The following is an 18,855-nucleotide window of genomic DNA, read 5'->3' as shown; positions in this document are numbered from 1 at the left end:
GTCCCTTCCCCTCCCAGGACACCCATCTGTAAAAGCTGGGCACTGCACCAGGTTGGGGATGGCACAGGTTCCACTGGGTGTGCTACTTCTGGTTGACTGGCAGTACCTGCCTGTGTTCAGAAGGATCCTGAAGTTGTGGCCAGGCTCCACACAGCCATCACGGGCACTGGAACCAAGGCTGCCTCTGTAGGAAAAGCCCTCCCAGGAGATGAGCAGCCTTTCAAAAACTCTGCTGGAACACAGCCACATAGAGCTTGGAGTTGCAGTGTGCATTAACTTGGAGAGTTAACTACAACAGTTCATTATTCAGAGATACCACCCACTTCCCCTTTCAAATGTATCTCCTTAAAATGTGCTAGTGAATGAGGAACCTGGAACAGTCAAATTCACATAGACAGAAAGTAGAAGGATGGTTTCTAGGGCTGGGGGCAGGAGGGAATGGGAGTTGTTTAATGGGTATAGAGTTTCATTTTTGCAAGATGAAAAGAATTCTGGAGATGGAGGATGGTGATAGCTATAGAACAATGTGAATGTACTTAATACCACTGAACTGTGCAGTTAATATAGTTTAAGTGGTATATTTTTGTTTTATGTATTTTAACATAATTTTTAAAAATGGGCTAGTGAAGAGTCCACTGAGGAATTCTCTATAAACAAGCCCTAGCTATCATATTGCTTTGATCTTTTTCACCCCAAATCCATGAGTCACAAAATAAAATATTTAAAGCTACTTTAAGCATGAATTTTTTTAAAATTTCTGATTTGAGTTAAATGTATTTGTGAGCAGGGGCTGATTAATAATTTGCCTACAATCTCTTTCCTGATATTCAGGAAACAGAAATAAAACAAATAGAAAAAAATTCAAATAGAAAATTAAAAAGACTGGAGGTCTACAAGGGCAGTGATGGATGTGTAAGTATCACAGATCCTTGGAAAGAAGCTGGATGGGAGACTGTGTGGAAATTTAGAAAAATTAAAAACTTAAAAAAAACCCTCTAAATACACTGTATAACATTACAGAAAATAGTTAAAAAGTCATTTTAATCTCATTGCCTTAACGCAATTACTATTATACCATTCTACACCAAAACTTTTAAACCGACCTATTCTGGAACGGCAACCTGGCTAAAAAAGGAATAAAAACTTCTACTTTGGCCTTAGTAACTAACAAAGCAGCTGGTAGAACAGTAAGAGCAGTGAATCAGGACTCCAAATCTTGATTAAGCTGTGTGACTCTGGACAAATCATTTCACCTCTCTGTTCCATCATTTCTAAAAACAGCAGTAACTCCAACTGGCCTCCCTCAGCAACAGAGGCAACAGGCAGGGCTTTGTGAACTGTGAAGCAGCAGCAACAAACAGGGTGTGCTAAAGACGCCTTTTCTAGAGGACTAATGATCAGTATGAGAACCAATTTAATAAAGGTAAGTACTTGGAAGTTTTGATGTTAATTGTAAAACAAAATCACTTGTACTACTTTCATTATCATACCTCTGGCTCCTACTGGGTGAGCAGACCCCTCCAGACATAACCCATACCTCTCCCAGTTCCCTCAACACTCCACACCCTCTCCACCTCAGGGTCTTGCCCCCTGCCGTTCCCCATCTGCCTCCTTCCCATCCTCCACCTCACCTTCCCAGAGATGCCTCTCCCATCCTCTCTGAATAGGTGCCTCTCAGCAACTATTTGTTTCCCTCAGGGCTCTTATCTCACTTAGACAGTACCTTGTGTATCCTGCTTGGATGGGGTCTCCAAGCTGGACAGAAGCTCCATGAGGAAACAGACCAAGTTTGTCTTGTTCCCTCTCCTCCCCTGGCTCAGCACCTGGCATGAATGGCTGATTGTTTGGAAAGAAGTGGAGGTGGGTGAGGAGGAGCTGGCTGGGATGGACCCAAGACCTCGTCCCGTGGACTGTTCCCACGCGCTGCTGCACATGCCCCATTTGAGGAAACTGCTGGGGCAGCAGTAGCACTGGGAGCCCTGCTTTGATAGGTGCCCGCTCCTCCTACCCCCGCAGGCAGACACCTCCTGACTGCTACCACGCCCCGTGCAGGGCAACAGCCACGTCATGAAGCGTGGGAAGCTTGGGAAGGCAAGGAAGTTCCAGGAGAGGCTGGAACTAGTAAATGTATTCACAGCACACTCAATAGCGGACTCCTCATCATGGCCCCCGGTAGGAAAGTGCCCCAGTGGGGTGATGATCCTGCAGAGATAAACCCTGGCTCTGTATGCCTGGTGGACTCTGACAGCTCTGGGGAGGCTTTTCTAGCCTGATCTCAGCTCCCCAGACCCCTGGACGGCTCACCTCTGTCTCCCCTCCCCCACCCTAGGTAGCCTCTCCTCAAAATCTCTATCCACTTGGAGCCTACCCAGTTCCTGAGGTCCTGAAGGTCACCTCCTCTCTAAAGCCTGCCTTAATTCACTCCATATTCCCCATCAGAGCCCCACACTCAAAGAGCCATCAAATGACTGACTCCTCCAAACACCCCACTTAGTCCACTGACATCTTTCCAGGCATGGGACATGGACAGTCTTTAAATATTTCCAGTCTTCTCTCTCCCCTTGGATATCAGTAAGAGCAGGAGCTAACATTTCTTAAGTGCTTCCTCTATAGCAGGCATTGTGCTGAGTGCTTTACACACATTCTCCTGTCCTCATGCTGTAACTTGTGTCAGGTAATATTATCACCTCTATTCTACAGGTAAAGAAACTGAGGCCCGAGAGATTAAGCAACTTGCCAAAGCCTCACAGCTCCAGGTGGCAGCCCAGGATCTGAACTCCGGCAGTGTCACTCCAGAGCTATGCTCTGAACTACGAGGCTGCAAGGCCTTTGGTATGTGGGCTTCCACACACAGCTGGGCTTTATGAATGCTTGTTTCTGCATTGTGTGGGAGCAGCATGACCAGGTGTGGGCCATCGATGCAGTCACTCAACAACAACCTGCAGATCACTGTGTGCTCAGCGTGTGCCCTCAGGGAGTGGACTTGAACCAACATGGCTCTGTGCCTGGGGACTTGAGGATTGTGCAGAGAAGAGGAGAGGTAGACAAAAATCCTATTTGTTGAAGCAATGAAACTGTTACCATATCTACTTTGGCAAGGCTGAGGATTTCCTCAGAAAAAGCACAAAGAAACAGGAACTTGAGACCCCAGTCAGTTAGACAACAGCTAATCTTTGAAATACACAAGTCAACCAACCAGCGTGTTATGATACATTCTTGGCAGCTTCTGAGGGACCAAATTGATCTGACTAAATAGCAGAGCTTGAAGGAACTGGCTCCTGCCAAGAAACAAATAGGGAATCCGAGGTCCAGAGCTGGGAAGGGTCTTGTCGGCAGCCACCTATCAACTCAGCAAGAAGCATGGCTCCTGCTCCCCCATACCCTGTCCTTTCCAAGTCCCTGGATCTGGGAAAGGAACCAGGACAAAAGGCTTTTAGGTCATCTGGGTCCTTAAGAAGAAACTACCAGGGGTTGAGGTAAGTGCCCACAGTGGCTGAAAGATTAAGTTTTCTTGTTGGAGACAGGGCCCTAGCTCTTACCTTCAGGGAGGCTGGAAATGTTCTGTGAAAGCTGAATTGGGGAGGCCAGGATTGATTTCCCAGGCCAACACAGGTCCAGCTTCAGCTCAGCCCTGTCCCGGAAGGACGGGAGTTTAAAAGGCTGCAGCTCCCCACCTGGGGCCACACCCAAGTGAGGCTTACTTTACTAGGGAACCTGTTGAACTGGCCGTCTCCCAGACAGTGGCTGGCTGGGCCAGAAGGCCACCGCCCGTCTACAGCCTGGCGCCTCTCCCCGCGGGGCCCCGCCCGGCCCCCACCCCAGCCAGGCCTCCAGAACAAGGGTGGGAACCGGTGTGGAAGAGGTCTGCTTCCCTCCTAGTGAGGTAAGCTCGGCCTGGGTCCCCCAGGGCCAGGCCCAGCCAGGGCTGGGTCTGAAGCGGCCGCTTCCGGCTTTACCTTTTTCTTTCACTTTGGTTTTTAACCCCAAAGTGAAACTAAAGACTGGAACGATGTGAGAAAGATGGTGAGAGTTAAGGCCTGGGAGGGCTGAATATCTGGCTTCTAATCCTGGTGAGGCTGTTGACTCACTGGGAAACTCAGGGGAGGAGGCCCTCAACCACAGGCCTTGGTTTCCCCAATGATAAAACAGAAGGGAGGAGCTAGGCGAGTGATTTAAAGTGTCATTTTAAACTAGAAAAAATGATAGAACTTCTCCTTCCTCATCCCTTCCACCAACGAGGACTGAAAAGAAGCTGCAGAAATGACTGGTAGGGGATCCTAAGGGGCGTTACTGTTGGCTTCTGGGAGGAGGCAAAATTCTGGCTGCTGTGTGGAGACCCTGCTCGTCTCCCTGACTACCTCTTCCCAACCTGTCAACTGAATTCCTTTATCCGAGCAGGCCTTGGGACAGAGCAAATTCAGGAAGACCCTAGGCACGAGCCTGACCCTGTCTTGGCATACATGAGGTGACACTCACCAACAGCTGCCCCAAAACTCGTAGGCTACCCAGGACTGGTCCAAACTTCACTCTGCTGACCCCAGGGTGCCTAGAACAGTGTCTAGCTGAGACCACTGTAATCTGCTTTATGGTGTTTCCCCACTAGCTGATTTACCAAAGCTTCCTACTAGGCCTGGTAACATGAGAAAGGCAGGGATGAGTCTCCCCACCCCTCAGATGAGAAAAACCGAGGCTCAGAAAAGTACAGGGACATAGTGGCAAAGCCAGCACTGGATTCAGGAGCTCAGTAAACATTTCCTGGATGAATGAGCTCACCAGCCCAGCTGCTGCCAAGCAGGTGCAGCATGCACAGAGAAGCGCAGGAAGGTGGACACAGTAGGGGGAGGGTGTGAGGAAGACTGACATCTCTCCCTGGAGATCAAGTCACAAACAGGTCCTAAGGTACCTGTTAACAGAACCCCTTCCCCTCAGCCCTGGCTCCACTTCTGACGTCCCTCCAGCCCACTTCTTCCCTTCATTCCTCACTTTCTCCCATCTGCACCTTTCTCTGGAGACATCTCATTGGCTGAGGATTTCTGTATGACACTGGCCAACCCCCTTTCCCTCTCTGGGCTGGATTAGAATAGTCAGGTTCGTAACCAAGGAAATGAACTTGAATCCAGAGACAGGGACAGGGTGCTTTAAAAAATACATAGATTTTCAGAATGCAGAAGAAGGCAATTTGAAAATACCTGACAGAACTTTAGGTGCGTAAATTCTACTTGCAGGAATGGCTCCTAAAGCGACACATGTACACGGACAGGTGGGGAAGGGTGCTCGCTGCAGCACTGCTCCTAGTAGTAAGACTGGGAACAACCTAACATTTTTGAGTAGAAGACTGTCGGGTGGTATCTCTGTCAATGGAGTGCCATGCGGCCATGGAAAAGGAGGCCATTGATCATGTGTGCCCACGGGAATAAGCTACAACAGAGACAGCCTTGTGTGAAGACAAGGTACAGAACAGCAGGCAGTAGGTAGAGAACATACCACTATTTGTGTAATAAAAAGGATGTACTACCATAGCTGCCCGCACATGCAGAGTATTTCTGGAAGGAAACATCAAGACTGTTCACAGTGATTATCCAGGAGCCTAGGTGGGAAAGACACTAATTTTTTCACCACTTTTTTTCCTACAAAGTTTGAAATGTTTAACCACATACATGTATTGCTTTCTCAATAAAAGTACAATTTTTGCACATAAAAAAATAACTCCAGCAAAATGTACTTAAAGAAGCTTCCCTCTAGGTCTTAGGCATCAGACTTCCTGGAAGCAGGGCACAGACACCTTGATTTTGAAGTCTCCTCAAGGGCTGCTGGGTTAGGCTTGTGGAACAGGCGGTCAGCCTCAGAGTAGGTGGAGGCAGCCTGGACACCACCGCGCTCCATGCAGGGGAGAAAGCATCAGGGAAGACTCAGGAAAAATCTGGCCTAAAGGCACAGGAAAGATTTGAAGAGGGCTTTGAATGTTGAACAGGTACAGCTGTGAGGGGAGAGTTTCTACAGGAAGGAAGGCGGGTAAGACAGGGGAAGGGGAAGAAATGTCTCTCTCAGCATGGGATCCTGGCAAGTTCCTTCCTCTCTGCGCTTGGTTTCCACTCATGAGATGTGAGGAGGCAGAGCCAGAGTCTTTTCCAGACTGATATCCTAAGATCTGCCTTTATTTCATCTCATTTAATATTAAAGGAGGCAGGGAGGATCCCCAGCTTAGCACATGGCCACAGGGCTCTACACCTGTGCAGACTGTAATCAAATACTTGGAAGCTGCAGAAAATTCAGGCCAGGATCTTAGGTACAGCAGTCTTTGGGCGACTTCCTCCCCTCTGGGGAGGAGCAGATGGTCTTCTGATGAGATGCCCTTCCTCACTTTCTTGTTAATAATTAAGTCATTCTTGAAGACCTCTTTTGTCACTTCTGAAGTTCAGTTTGCAGAGACTTCTGCCTTGGCTTGCTTCTACTATGATGCTCCAGGCTGAAGGCTCACAGGCTACAACAGTCTAGATCTAAGCCACAGGCAAAGACTACAGGGGCTGCAGTGGAAAGAGCCCAGGAGCGCTAGGGTGGATCCTGGCTAGACCTGATGATTCTGTGGACTTGGACAGGTAAGAAGCTATAGACTGCTCTGCTTGCCACTGTATCCCCAGGGCCAGCTCACCACCTGGCACACAGCAGGCACTTAGTAAATATTCGCTGAATAAATGAACAGCTCAGCCAGTGAATCCCAGAGTGATCGTGGTCAAATCACTTTCTGGAAAACGAGGGTGACAAGCTCCCAAGGTTGTATAAGGGTCTCCCGAGATAAGGTGGATGAAAATGCTTTGCAAATATAGGCTACTCAAACATTAAGGACCCAGAATCAATGTGCTGAAAACAAAGTAAAAGGCTGAATATACATGGGAGTGATCAAATTTACAAGAAAGTACCTGGTGAATGGTAAGGTGTTAGTAGAATGAATTACTTCAATTGAGAGAGACAGCACAGGTTGCTCTAGTTCACTGTTCCAATGTCTAAATGGTATTTCTCAGGCTGTGTCTGTTCCAAAACCCCAAATCCTTCATCAAAACCTCTGTCCTGATTTTGGTATGAAAAACATCAGTGCAGTTACAACTGTACCCTGCACATAGCAGGGCTCAGAGTGTATTTGCCAAAGAGACTGGCATATGGATTGTGAGGGGTTTTACTGGAGAAAAGAGGGGAGTGGTGTGAGCAGAGCATGGAGGCTGTGCCTGCCATGTGGTTGCTCTGCCTCATGATCCCAGGCCAAGGCCCTGCTCAAGGGGGCACAGAGAGGAGAATGACTGGTCATCAGTTTCCTAGCTGCACACTGTGACCAACCACAGCTGCTTCCCCAGGGTAGCCACTTAGTAAGTACCAGTCCCCTTCCCCTTCTCTCTGCCCAATGGGTATCCCTGGCTGCAGCCTGGGATACGGGAACTGGGCTCCATCACCTGGCTCTCCTGTGCCGAGAGCACCTTGGACAAGTTCCTTCCTGCCTTTGTGGGTGACTGATTCCTCTGACTGGGCCAGGAAACATCCTATCTGGTGGGGGCTGGCTGAGAATCCCAATGGGCCCAGTCATGGACGTGCCCACTGCTGGACTAGACACACACCAGACCCAGTTCCAGAGGCTGCTCGCAGCCTGGCGAGTAAAACTGCTGATGTGAAGGCCCTTCAATTCACTGACTCTCCCATCTTGAAGAAATTCTGAGTTGGCATCCAGTCCCAACCTTCCAGGTCTTCAGAAAGCAGCGGTTTGTGGGCTTTAGGGCATGTATTTCATGTCCCCAGTTCAAGGGGCAAGGAGGCTCAGATTCCTGGGACCCTAACAGTAGAAGACTCCTTCCCAAGAAGCAAAGCTAAATTGTGGGAAGAGCCAGCATTCACAGTCAGCCTTGGGCCTGAGTCACATGTTCTTTATCTGTAAAGTGGGGATGGTAAGTCCTCCTGCCTTGGGCTTGTTGTAAGGATTTCATGACCGCGCCCATGGAGGCCCTGGCACAGAGCCAGGCATAGAGCAGGTGTACAAGCAATGTGCTGACTGTTATTTCCTGCTTAAAGCAGCAATACCCAACATCTTTCCTGCTGGCCCACCAGGCCCCTGGCTGGGCTTTCCTCAGGGAGCACAACATCCTCACTACCCCAACCGGCCCTTCCCACTCCCACAGGCTCCACCTGAACCTCGCCCTCTCCTTTCTTCTGGATGCTTGCAAAGCTTCCTCCCTGTCGTCATTTTCATTCATTCCAATTCACCCAGCCTGACCCATCTTGGAAAAAATCCCCTCAGTTGTGCTACCCCTGCTCTAAAACCTTCTGTGGCTCCCCTATGCCTCTGCTTTCCAGCTCATGTTCAACGCTGCCTATAACCTCCGGGTTTCTCCCAGGTTTCTCATCCAGAGCCCTGATGCATCAGCAAACCTAGTCTACTCACTGTTTCCACAAATATGTGCTTACCTTGTCCAGCCCTCCACCTCTGCTTTAGCAGAACCCATTCCCAAGAATGTCAGCCTTAAGGTTGGTCTCTGCGAATCCAGCCCTCCTCACAAGGGCTCTTGTTTCCTCTGGCTCACGCTCACTTCTTCCTTCTCAGACAATGCTTTTCTTCAGTAGATGCTTAATTACAGACTGTCACACAGTCTCTCATAATTGTAGGCCTTGTTTCCCTTGTCAGACCGTAAGTTCCTGGGGCAGAGGCCCTGTCTGGTCCTTCCCATTCTTTCGGAGCCTGGCCCAGGGCTGAGAGGGCAGGTCCGTGGTCAGAAAGTGTTTTCCAAGCCCAATTCAGCTCCAGGCTGAGACGAGTCTAGCTCCAAACACTAGGGACCACTTCTCTTGTCCTTGTCCTAGTCACTGGCCAAACTATCCTCCGTGACGCAGCTCTCCCCAGGGCGATACAGGCCAGGGATAGAGAAACGAGGGAGACCTGCGTAGGGAGGCAGGGCTATGGTTCTCACCTGGCCCTGACACGGTCTTGTTCTGGGATCCTAGGCACGTCCCTGCCCCTTCCCCTCCCTGGGCCTGCTTCTTGCAGTGAAACAAGAAACAGTAACATTCAAGCTCTACAACATGGATTTCATTTGTCTTTAAGGTAGCCTTGTTTCCAGGAGTTCCAGGTGGGTGAGGAACCAGCTGATTCCAACACAGGTGGAGGGAGGGGAGGCAGCCACAGCCAGGGCAGGGAAATTTGGGAATCTGAGAAGCACTCACATCCTGTACACCTCGTTAATCTCATTAAGTTCCTGTTGTCAACTGGACTGCATTCCTGCCCAGGTGTTCCATTCCACAGCCCTTACCCTGGCCAGGTCCAACAGTGTCTGCTGCCACGGCTGAGCAGGGGAAGGGTAACCTGCTTCTGGAAACAACCAATCCTGCCTGAAACAATGACCATGACAGGCGGCCAGTCTCCTCACCTGTAAAACAGGGATAATACTGGGACCCATATCAGGATTGTTGCAATAATGCAGTGCGATAATGCCATACACCACTTAGCACGGTCCCGGCCACCTGTGGATGGCAGTGCAGCAGACAAATTCCCACTTCCTGAGGGGCCTTTACGACACAAGTTCTCATCCTCAGAGCAACCTGTGAGGAAGGTATTTCCATCCCAATCTGACAAGGCAGAAAACTAACGTGCAGAAAGTCGATCAATCCCAGGTCACACAGCAGGGACAAGCCAAACTGTAATACCAACCCAGGAAACTCTCAGTTCAGCTTTCCCTGGAGTGCAGCCCACAAGCTCTCAGCGTCAGACTCCTCCAGAGGGCCGTTTTAAAAAGCTGATTCCTGCCCCTAGACCTGACAAATGAGAATCCCTGGGGAGAGAGAAACCCTGGTGAGGAACCTGAACTTTTTAAAGATGAGGAACCCTAAATTTTACATTTGAGGAAACTGAGGCAAAGAGAGGTAAAGTGACCTCCGAGGTCACACTTCCAGCAAGTACAGACCTGGGACTGAATCCAGTCTGACGCCAGAGGAAGCAATCAGAGACTTCCTAGAGGAGGTAGCATTTGACAATGTGGGCCTCAAAGGGAGAGGGGGACCACCTCGGGGGAGGGTACAGCACAAACAAAGGCTTGGAGCAGGAGAGGCCAGGCAACAAGTGCTCAATGTGGCTTGTGCTTCCAGATCCCTGAGCATGAAGAAATATGTCTGGAGCCACCTCTGCAGCCTTCCCCTGAAAGCCCAGAGAGGGACACTCCTGAGCCCATCGGAGCTTCTGAGAGGAAAGCCTGTTGTGTGTGGGGTCGACAACCAGCAGGTCTATGGCAGTGGCCCTCTGGGTGTGTCTGGCAGCTGCTCAGGATGAGAAAGCCAGGGAAGGTGGTGACTCAGTCCCTACCCAACTTCAAGATAGTTCCATTTAAATTTGAGATGAGCTCAGAGGCCAGGGAAACGTCAAGCAAACCATCCTTGCAGAACAGATGCCAGATACAGAGAAGGCGGCCTGAGGCGTAGGCTACCAGGCAGCAGCAATCAATTTGGAGCAATGCTGCAGGTTGTGCGGGAAGAAAAGTCAAAAGGCCTGGGTACAAGCCTACTCCGGGCCCCCTATTCTTCATTTACCTATGAAACAGGGAGAACTCCACAGGCTTCTGACTTCCCCCTAGGACTGTTGTGAGGAACAATGGTAAGGAAAGAGCCTGGCAGATTACACAACATCTCCCACAGCAAGTGAGAGATTAGGGGATTACTGCTATGATTTACTAGAACAGCCAGAAGGTGCTTTCTTTGCTACCTGAACCCCAACCACAGCAGGTGAAGGGAAAGGCTAGACCTCGGTCTTGTTCCCACAAAGAGAAAAGGGACCCAGATATTGGGAAGTGAAAGTTTACATTCATTAAGTACCTACTGTGTACTAGGTGTTTTTCTCTACAGAATCTCAATCCTCATTAGAATCCTGCAGTGTAAATATGATTATCTTGAGTCCAGATGAGGAATATGCTCAAAGAAAATAACGTGCTCAAGATTACAAAGGAGTGACTAACTGATGGAGACCAATTAAAACCAGGTGTTTGTGGCCCCAAAACCCACACTAACTCTATTCCCTGGAACAGTTTGTTTAAGATGCTGAACATGTCTGGTATAGAGGCCCAGCTCAAGCACTGGCTCCTTCTGGAAGCCTTTCGGATCCCTTTACCTAGACAAGATCTCTCTGATGAAACCCCAGAGCACACCATCAGGATACATCTGGCAGCACTCAAAACATTCTTCTTCTTATTTTATGATCAAGCACACTTTTAGCAGGATGAGATTAGGTACAAATACATTTCGAGTTCATTACTCAAATACTTTCGAGTTTCATTAAAATCCTCAAATGTCAGGGCTGGAAGCACCTAAAAGACCATGACATCCAACTTCCTCATTTTTTAGGAGAAATACAGACAGAAGAAGACACTTATCTGAAGTCACAGCATCTTAGCACCAGAGCCAAGAACAGAAACTTGGCATTCTGCCTCACAGAATTTCTTTAGGGATTCCATGATTTCTCATTCAGGCTTAGGACAAGGATTATTATTCTCACTTTACAGATAAGGAAGCTGAAATCCAGGGGAAAGTAGTTTCTCTGAGAGTGGGTGAGATGTGGGGACACAACTCTGATCCCCTCACTTTCAGCCCAGGGACCAAGCCCATTCTCCTCTCCACTGCAAGTAGTCTGTAGAGCTGTCAAGCTCAGGGCCCATGGTAAAAGGTCAACGGATGTTAGAAATTGTCATTATATACCAGTGGGAAGGTGACACCAGAATGATATTGACATCCTCAGAGGCAGTGCTCTGGAAGAGGACACAGGAGTCCTGGCTTGACCCTCTGTGGGTCCCTGGCCTCTCTGGGCCTCATCTAAAGACAAGGGGGCTACACATCTCTCTGGGACATCCCAGCATCCTTGACAGCAGACCCTAGCTGCCTGTCAAGCACCTCTCAGCTGGGGCCTTTGTTCCTCCACTCTGTGGGAAGCCAGAAAAGCAGCTGGGGCTCATAACCACAAACTGACTTTATTTCCAAGCGCCACTGGCCAAGCAGGGCCCACCCTTAAACAACAATGGTATGGAACATGGAAAATCCAACTGTCTCCCAGCACAGACATGCAGCTGGGCACACCCACCTACCTTCACAAACTCACAAAGACCAACCAGGAATCGGGGTATAAATAAGGGATAGCTGGCTCCCTGGCCTATTGGAAGGGTAGGTGTATTTCTGAATAATCAGATGGCAATGGAGTACGTGGTAAAGAACTCTAGACTGAGGAGTCCCGGGCCTGGATCCTTGTTCCAACTCTACCATGAACTAGCTTGTGTGCCCCACGCAAGCTGCTTTCCCTCTGTGGGGCTCAGTTTAAAGACAGGCTGACAGTTTCCAAAGTGTCTTTACAGATGTTTCATCTGATTTTCACGACAACCCTGTGAAGTTGGCTATTATTACCTTTTTACAGATGAAGGAATGGAGGGTTGGAGAGCTCAAGGGTCTCACTCAAGGTGACACAACTTTAGGTTAGTAGAACCAAGGCCCCAGAGATCTCAGACCACCAAACCCAATCCTCAGGAGTGGTCAGGTTAAGAACAACTCCTCTTTCCTCTCACTGTGATTGACAGTCTCAGCAAGACCAAGGCAGCAACAGACCCTGGTTCACCTGCCCACTCTGGTGGCCTGCAAAGCTCTGGCTGCAAACCCCACAGCCCAGCTGCCTAGGAGGCCGCACCCCCCTGCAAAATTTCATTACTCAAGTTGGCAAGAACGCAGCCCCCACCCCCAGCCGGGTCTAAATAAACGCCCAAGTGATATCACATCCTGCTAGCTCCAAAATAGCCCAGGCCTGCCCACAAGCGATCACAAAGTGCCAGGCCATGCAGGGCCAAGCGGGCAGGGATACCCAGTCCGTGGCACCATCCACACACTCAAGCAACTAAAGCAGAAGCCTCAGAGCAGGAAGGCCCCCCACTCCCACCTCTGCCAGACAGCCTGGCCCCTCCCTCCTTGCCCCCTTTTGTGGGGAGGCCCCAGAGCCTCCTGCCCCAGCGCCAGCCCTCGCCCCAGCGCCAACCCCGGGAGCCTCGGCCGCGGCCAGCCTGCGGGTGGACTCCGGCCCGACCCACACACCCCACCACTCACATTGCTTCAAGAGCTCCAGACACAAAGCCATGAGGGCCGGATGGGGGTCTGAGACCCAGAGACCGGCAAAGACAGAAGAGGGGAGAGGGAGAGACACAGGAGCAGAGAGAAGGGGAGGCAGGGGGTCGGGGCAGAGAAAGCAAGGGGGGCCAAGAGTCCTGGGCAAAGGAGCAGCCTCAAAAGTGGGTCTTCAGCGCAAGAGACACTGGGTGGTGACACCAGCAAGACAGATGTGGACACAGAGGCAGGGAAAGCAAAGCAGGGGACTCCGATCCGGAGGAACGGGGCGGGGGTGCAGAGGCCCGAGAGAGAACAAGGAGAGACAGCGACAGGGGACAAACCAAGGGAAGGCAGGGAGGGGCTCTGAAGTCAGGGAGCTGGGGAGCTTTGGGAGGATCCCAAGGAGACAGACCCCAAGGAATCCCGGAGGTCCCAGCGTATACGGGGGACACCAAAAGAGGGAAAACCCTGAAGGAATGAGGGCTAAGAGGAGGCAAGACGTCGGGATTTGGGGGGGGAGGGTCAGATGGAAGGGAGGACTCCCCCCAGAGGATGTGCAGGAAGCTCAGAGGAGAGCCCTGGGGAGTGTGGAAGGTGTTCTGGGGAAAAGGCCCGCAAAGATAAGGGAACGCTCAGAGAGGGAGTCTCTGAGGAATGAGACGAGCGCTTTGAGGGGACCCGAGATCCAGGAGAGGGAGGGGCTGGGAGGCAGCGCGAGAGCAGAGACAAAGAGACAGCGAGCCAGGGAGAGACAAAGCGGGCGGAGCGGGGAGACGGGCCCGAGGGCTGGCGGCCGGACAGAAGGACGGAAGCGCGAGCGGGCGGGGGGGACGGACGGACGGACAGACGGGGAAGAGGGCGGGGGCAGGGCCGGGCGGGGGCGGCGCCCGTCTCCTCGCGGGGCCGCGGCTGCTCCGGGCGGCGCTGGGCGGGCCCCGGGCGTCCGGGCTGAGGAGGCGGCGGCGACGACGTGGACCGGACAGACCGACGAAGTGACGGACGGGCTGGCGGCAGCTGCGGCCAGCGGCGGGCACTCACCCTCCTCCCTCACGCGGCCCGGCCCGAGGCTCCGTTTTGTACGCCCGAGGGGCGGGGCCTCTGGGTTAAAGCCCCACGCTGGCCCCGCCCCGCCCCGCCTCCAGCGTCAGACGCGCGCGCGCGTCGCTTGGGACTCCCGGGGCGGGCGGGGGCGCGCGCAGCCCGCTCGGCACGTGGCCCGTCGCGCGCGCGCGCGCGCGCGCGGCTGGGCCGGTGCGCAAGAGCGCGGGGAGCTCAGTCCGCCCACGCCCAGGCCGTCCGACACTGAGAGGGAGCGCGCGCCCACGTCGGCACGCGCATGCCTGAGCTCGGGGGACTCCGCCCCTCGAGCCGCCCCGCCAAACCGGTTCCAGCTGGAACGAGACGCATGCTCCGTACGGGAGAAGGACCGGGAGAGTTCGGTACCAGTGTGCCGGGGCGAAACCTGTGTTGCCCGGGGAAACAGGCTCAGAGCAAGCAGCCTAAAGTGGTCTTCTCACCCCTGTATGGTCAAATTAGCCCCCAAGCACTATCGGCTTTACGTCCTGTTTTTATTTGCCGCCTCTGCTCCCATGCTCGCTTTGCCGTGCTCATCTGGGATCCTCCAGGTTGAGTTCGAATCCTCGCCCCCCACCCCCGCCCCAGCTCACCCTTTGGAGAGCTGTGTGACCTTGGACAAGATGCTCATTCAACCTCTCAAGCCTTCGTTTCCTCCAGTAAAACAAAACCATCACATCCACGATGCCTTGGAGGGCTAAGTGTAGTAGGAGCTGCCTAAATTCAGAAGGCACTTCCTCACGCCTCATGGCCCTCCCAGTTTCCCCCTTCTCCCCTGCGAATCCGTCTCCTTACAGTCCTGGTCCTTGGGGCCTCATCCCTCTAGGCTGCACCTGCGGTAGGTCTGTCTGCCATTTGCAGATCCAGCTTCTGCTCCCTGACCTGCCTTGCTGGGTGACCTAGGCAAGTCCCTTCCCTTCGCATCTCGTTTCCAAATGTAAAATGGAGACAAGAATCTTACTAAAGAAGATGATACAGTCTTTCCAATACCACTTTCAGGATTTTTGCATAAAGGTAAAATGATAGCAAAAGCAACTGAGGGGCTATTGAGCCTTTTTGATGCCAGGCACTGTACTAAGCACTTCAAAAATACTAGGTTACTTTGCCCTTCTCACAGTCACTATGCTACACCTATACTGTTCCCTTAGGGTTTATCTTTAGATTGACTTAGGAAAACTCAGGATGCCCCAAAGCATCAGCCTGACTCTGTCTTGCTCTGTCCCAACCACATCTACCCTTGCTCCTCCAACACACTAGGCACCCTCCTGCCTCAGGGCCTTTGTACTACTCTTCCCCCTGCCTGGAGTAGCTCCCAAGCATTACTCCTTCCCTCACTTCCTTCAAGTGTTTGCTCAAACGTCTTTCTCAATGAATTCTACTCTAGTACCCTGTTTATGCTGCAACACCCCTCCCCTCCCCCTGCTCACACTCCCAGTACCCCTTGCCTTACACTACTTCCAATAAACCATATACTTATTTGTGTTATTTATGCTTATTGTTTTGCCTGCCTTTCCCTCCCTACCCCCTAAAAAGAATGTACTCTCTATGAAGGCTGGGGGTTCCATTTTGTTCACTGATGTGTCCCTGGTGCCTAGAGCACAGCCTGGTCCATTGTGGGTGAGCAGTAAACATCTATTCAATGAAATGGCTGCCTGATTGCAAGTCTCCTGTCCTTAACCACCGCCATAGGGCCCCCAAGGCTCAATTTAAGCACCTTAGCTTCTCCTCCTTTGGCCTGACCTCTCTCCACCTGAGGGTGTAAGGAATGCTTCTGTCTTGTTCAAGAGTCTAAATCCTGGAGTTCCTGGCCTGCCCACCAGCCCTTAAGCCCAATTGCTATGTCCCCTAGAAAGCTCCATGGGTCTGCCTAAAAACAGGACTTAGGAGAGTGACTCAATTAACCAGGAACTTCCCAGTCCAAGGCTTGGTGCACTCAGGGAAGAAGCCTGCTTTCTGCCCAGTGCCCTCTGAGGAGAGGTCCTATTTCAGGAGGAGGGAATTCTAGTTCCTCATCACTCACTCTATGAAGGCCTCCTGGGCCCTCCCATTACTTTCAGACTCTATGGCCGCTGCCCAGGCCCCACTGTGCTTTGCCTGGACCACTGCACAACCTCCAATCCATCCTGTCGATTTTGCCAGACAATACTACTGCACCTCTTTACCAGGACCTTGGATGGCTCTCCTATACACAGGATAATGGGGAACTCAAGTTAGGCAGACCCAGCTTCTTGACCGACTAACTGGGTGATCTTGACTTGACACTCATCTCTAGGCTGCAGTTCCTTTGTAAAATATCTATAAACGTGTGTGTGTGTGTGTGTGTGTGTGTGTGTGTGTGTGTGTGTGATGTTAACTGGGCTAAATCAGGAATGTCAGATAAGGGCAACTCTCCTGGCCATAGCAGACATCACTAATCGACGGTGGCACACTTCTCTGCTTAACTCAATCTCAGTCCTGAACTCCAGGGTTTAGATGGTACATGAATTGAAGTTATTTGCATCTCTGGACATGATGGTCTTTGAGGTTCCTCTTAGCTCTGACACTGAGGATTGGAGTATCCAATCTGACAGGAGCTTGTCATGTAATTACCAGAGATTGTGGAGGGTTAGGCCTGGTAGAGGGCTTGGAAGACAAGGCTGAAGGTTGGCTGCTTACTGGAATTCTGTCAGCCTCCCTTCCTGTGTCTGTGTGGGAGAGAGTGAATCAGAGAAGAAACTTGGAGAGTTCTGGGGGAGGAGGGAAGGGACAAAGAAGGGAGGACAGAGCATTCTGTGACTTGGATAGGAAGTGTATGGGAGCCCCCAAACCCAAGCCTCACAACATAGATGGAGAATTTGAGGCACAACAAGGGGCCAGGACCCACCCAGAGTGACATAGCGGAGCAGAAACTAGAACTCATGGCCCCTGAGCAAGGAGCAAGGGTGTTTCCAGGCCAGGAACCTATCCTAGCTCAGCCTAGAGCCTCAGGCACTGCCAGGGAGTGACCCCAAGTGTGTGTACCTCTGTGTGTGCACACACTTGTACTCATGTGCAGGTGTCGAGAATGTAATTGATAGGAACCAGGTGCCACCTAGCAGCCCTCCATCACCACTGCCCCCGGGTGATGTCACAGCCTCCCTTGTGATTCAGAGGGAGTGGGAGACACACAGAAAGGGAGGCTGGGGAGAGAGAAGGGCAGAAATTGAGAAGAAAGAAAGGGGGTGGGGGGACAGGGCTGAGGGAGACAAACAAAAGGCTAAGATGGTGGAAAATGGAGAAGCTGGAAGAAAGGGATGGAGGAAGGGAGGGAGGAGAGGAAAATGAGCACTAATGGGAGGTGGGCAGAGTCAGAAGAGAAGAGTGGGAGGGAGTGCATTCTCAGTTCTTTTCTTTCTCAGAAGCAGAGAGAAAGGAGGCAGGATGGGGCAGACTGAGGGGTAATGGCACCCCGTGGGCCCTTCCAGGTAGGTCCTTTGGCTGGGGAGGGGCATGTGTGTGCAGCCAAGCTGCTGCTTCCCCCGCCATCCCAGCTGGAGCTGGCCCGCCTGCCAGTCACCTGCCAGAGCTATTTCTGGAATGTGGAATCTGGGTCAGAAAGGGGGAGGGAGAAAGCGGGTGGCTGCAGAGGCAGCACTGGCAGGTGGGAAGCTGGCCAGCTCCGAGCGGGTGGATAGGCAGGTCCATGCCTTGCCCCCGCCCACTCCAGAGGGGCCCGCCCCTTTCAGGCTCTCACTGTCTCAATAATTGCCCCCCATAATAACCCACCTGCCTGCACATGGCCGGAGAGCATATGTGCCTGTGTGAGAGTGACAAAGAGCTTTCATGCCTTTCAGCAACTTGGGGGCTCAGAACAGCCCTAGGTGGGGGACAGGGCCCAGACAGCTCACTTCCTGGAGACGTATGCTGAGGAGAGGGGGCAGCCTTCTGAGCAGTGGTGACCCATGTGGGGAGACAGTGGCCGAAGGAGGGTGTGCCTGTGGCTGTTGGTGTGTCTCTGATTACGGGCAGTATTGCCACGTGTGGTGATGCAAGTCTGACACTGATTAAGGATGCCACGTATTACGAGGTGCTGTTCACAACACAGACATCACTGAATTCTATACATCTTATGACACATTTGTGGCAGATGGCAATAAAGAATCTTATTCTAACAAAAACTGTGCATCATAACTTTTCAACAGATGACAGTTAAGTGGCTTTCCTAATTCAGCACTAAGATACCGTAGGGACCAGTTGCAGCTCTGGGCACAGGTCTGAAAATCTAATGGCTTTGTTTTTCCTTGCAAGGCAGGTGAGTTTACCTGCTGAGCATGAGGGGATCAGAGGCTGGAGGAGAGAGAAGCAAGTATGTACTGGTCACTACGGAGATGTGGAGGGAGGGCTGGGTGGGGACATGTCAGGGGTGAACTTTTTTGGTGGCTCCAACCTGTTAGGGGCACCATTTCCTCACAGGTGTGGAGGTGGCATGAGCCTTAAAGGAGACATATTTGTATGTGAGAACGTGTGCAACTGTATGCAGAGGTTAGGTGTACGTGTGTGCATGTGAGGAGATCAGGGTAATGTATTTCTATATGTTTTCACACACATAGGTCTAAGGCTACAGAACTTTATATATGTCTATAAGTAGGTGCATATGTGCACGCATGTCTGGTTAGGTGTCAGATGTTGCAACCAATACTTTCTTGAGTGTCTTGGTTTGGGCTTAAG

The 18,855-nt window shown here is 51.6% G+C and overlaps 1 protein-coding gene across 6 annotated transcripts in view; it reads right to left on the bottom strand.

Annotated features, from left to right (window-relative positions):
* DLGAP4 (DLG associated protein 4) overlaps positions 1-18,855 on the bottom strand; it is a 79,124-nt gene that overhangs the window by 43,270 nt on the left and 16,999 nt on the right. The window contains exon 1 of one of the 6 annotated variants that reach the window (XM_072944169.1): positions 14,134-14,281. The exons of 3 other annotated variants lie outside the window; for them this stretch is intronic. Coding sequence is in view for 2 of the 3 variants with exons in the window: in XM_072944167.1 (XP_072800268.1) it covers positions 1,724-1,934 (211 nt within the window). In the remaining variant the exon portion in view is untranslated. 2 more of the 6 variants (XM_072944168.1, XM_072944167.1) reach the window with 2 other exon arrangements.

The sequence above is a fragment of the Vicugna pacos genome, chromosome 19, assembly GCF_048564905.1.
Source record: "Vicugna pacos chromosome 19, VicPac4, whole genome shotgun sequence".
Taxonomy (NCBI): domain Eukaryota; kingdom Metazoa; phylum Chordata; class Mammalia; order Artiodactyla; family Camelidae; genus Vicugna; species Vicugna pacos.
The sequence above is the reverse complement of the archived record's forward strand: the minus strand, read 5'-3'. Positions and strand labels throughout refer to the sequence as shown.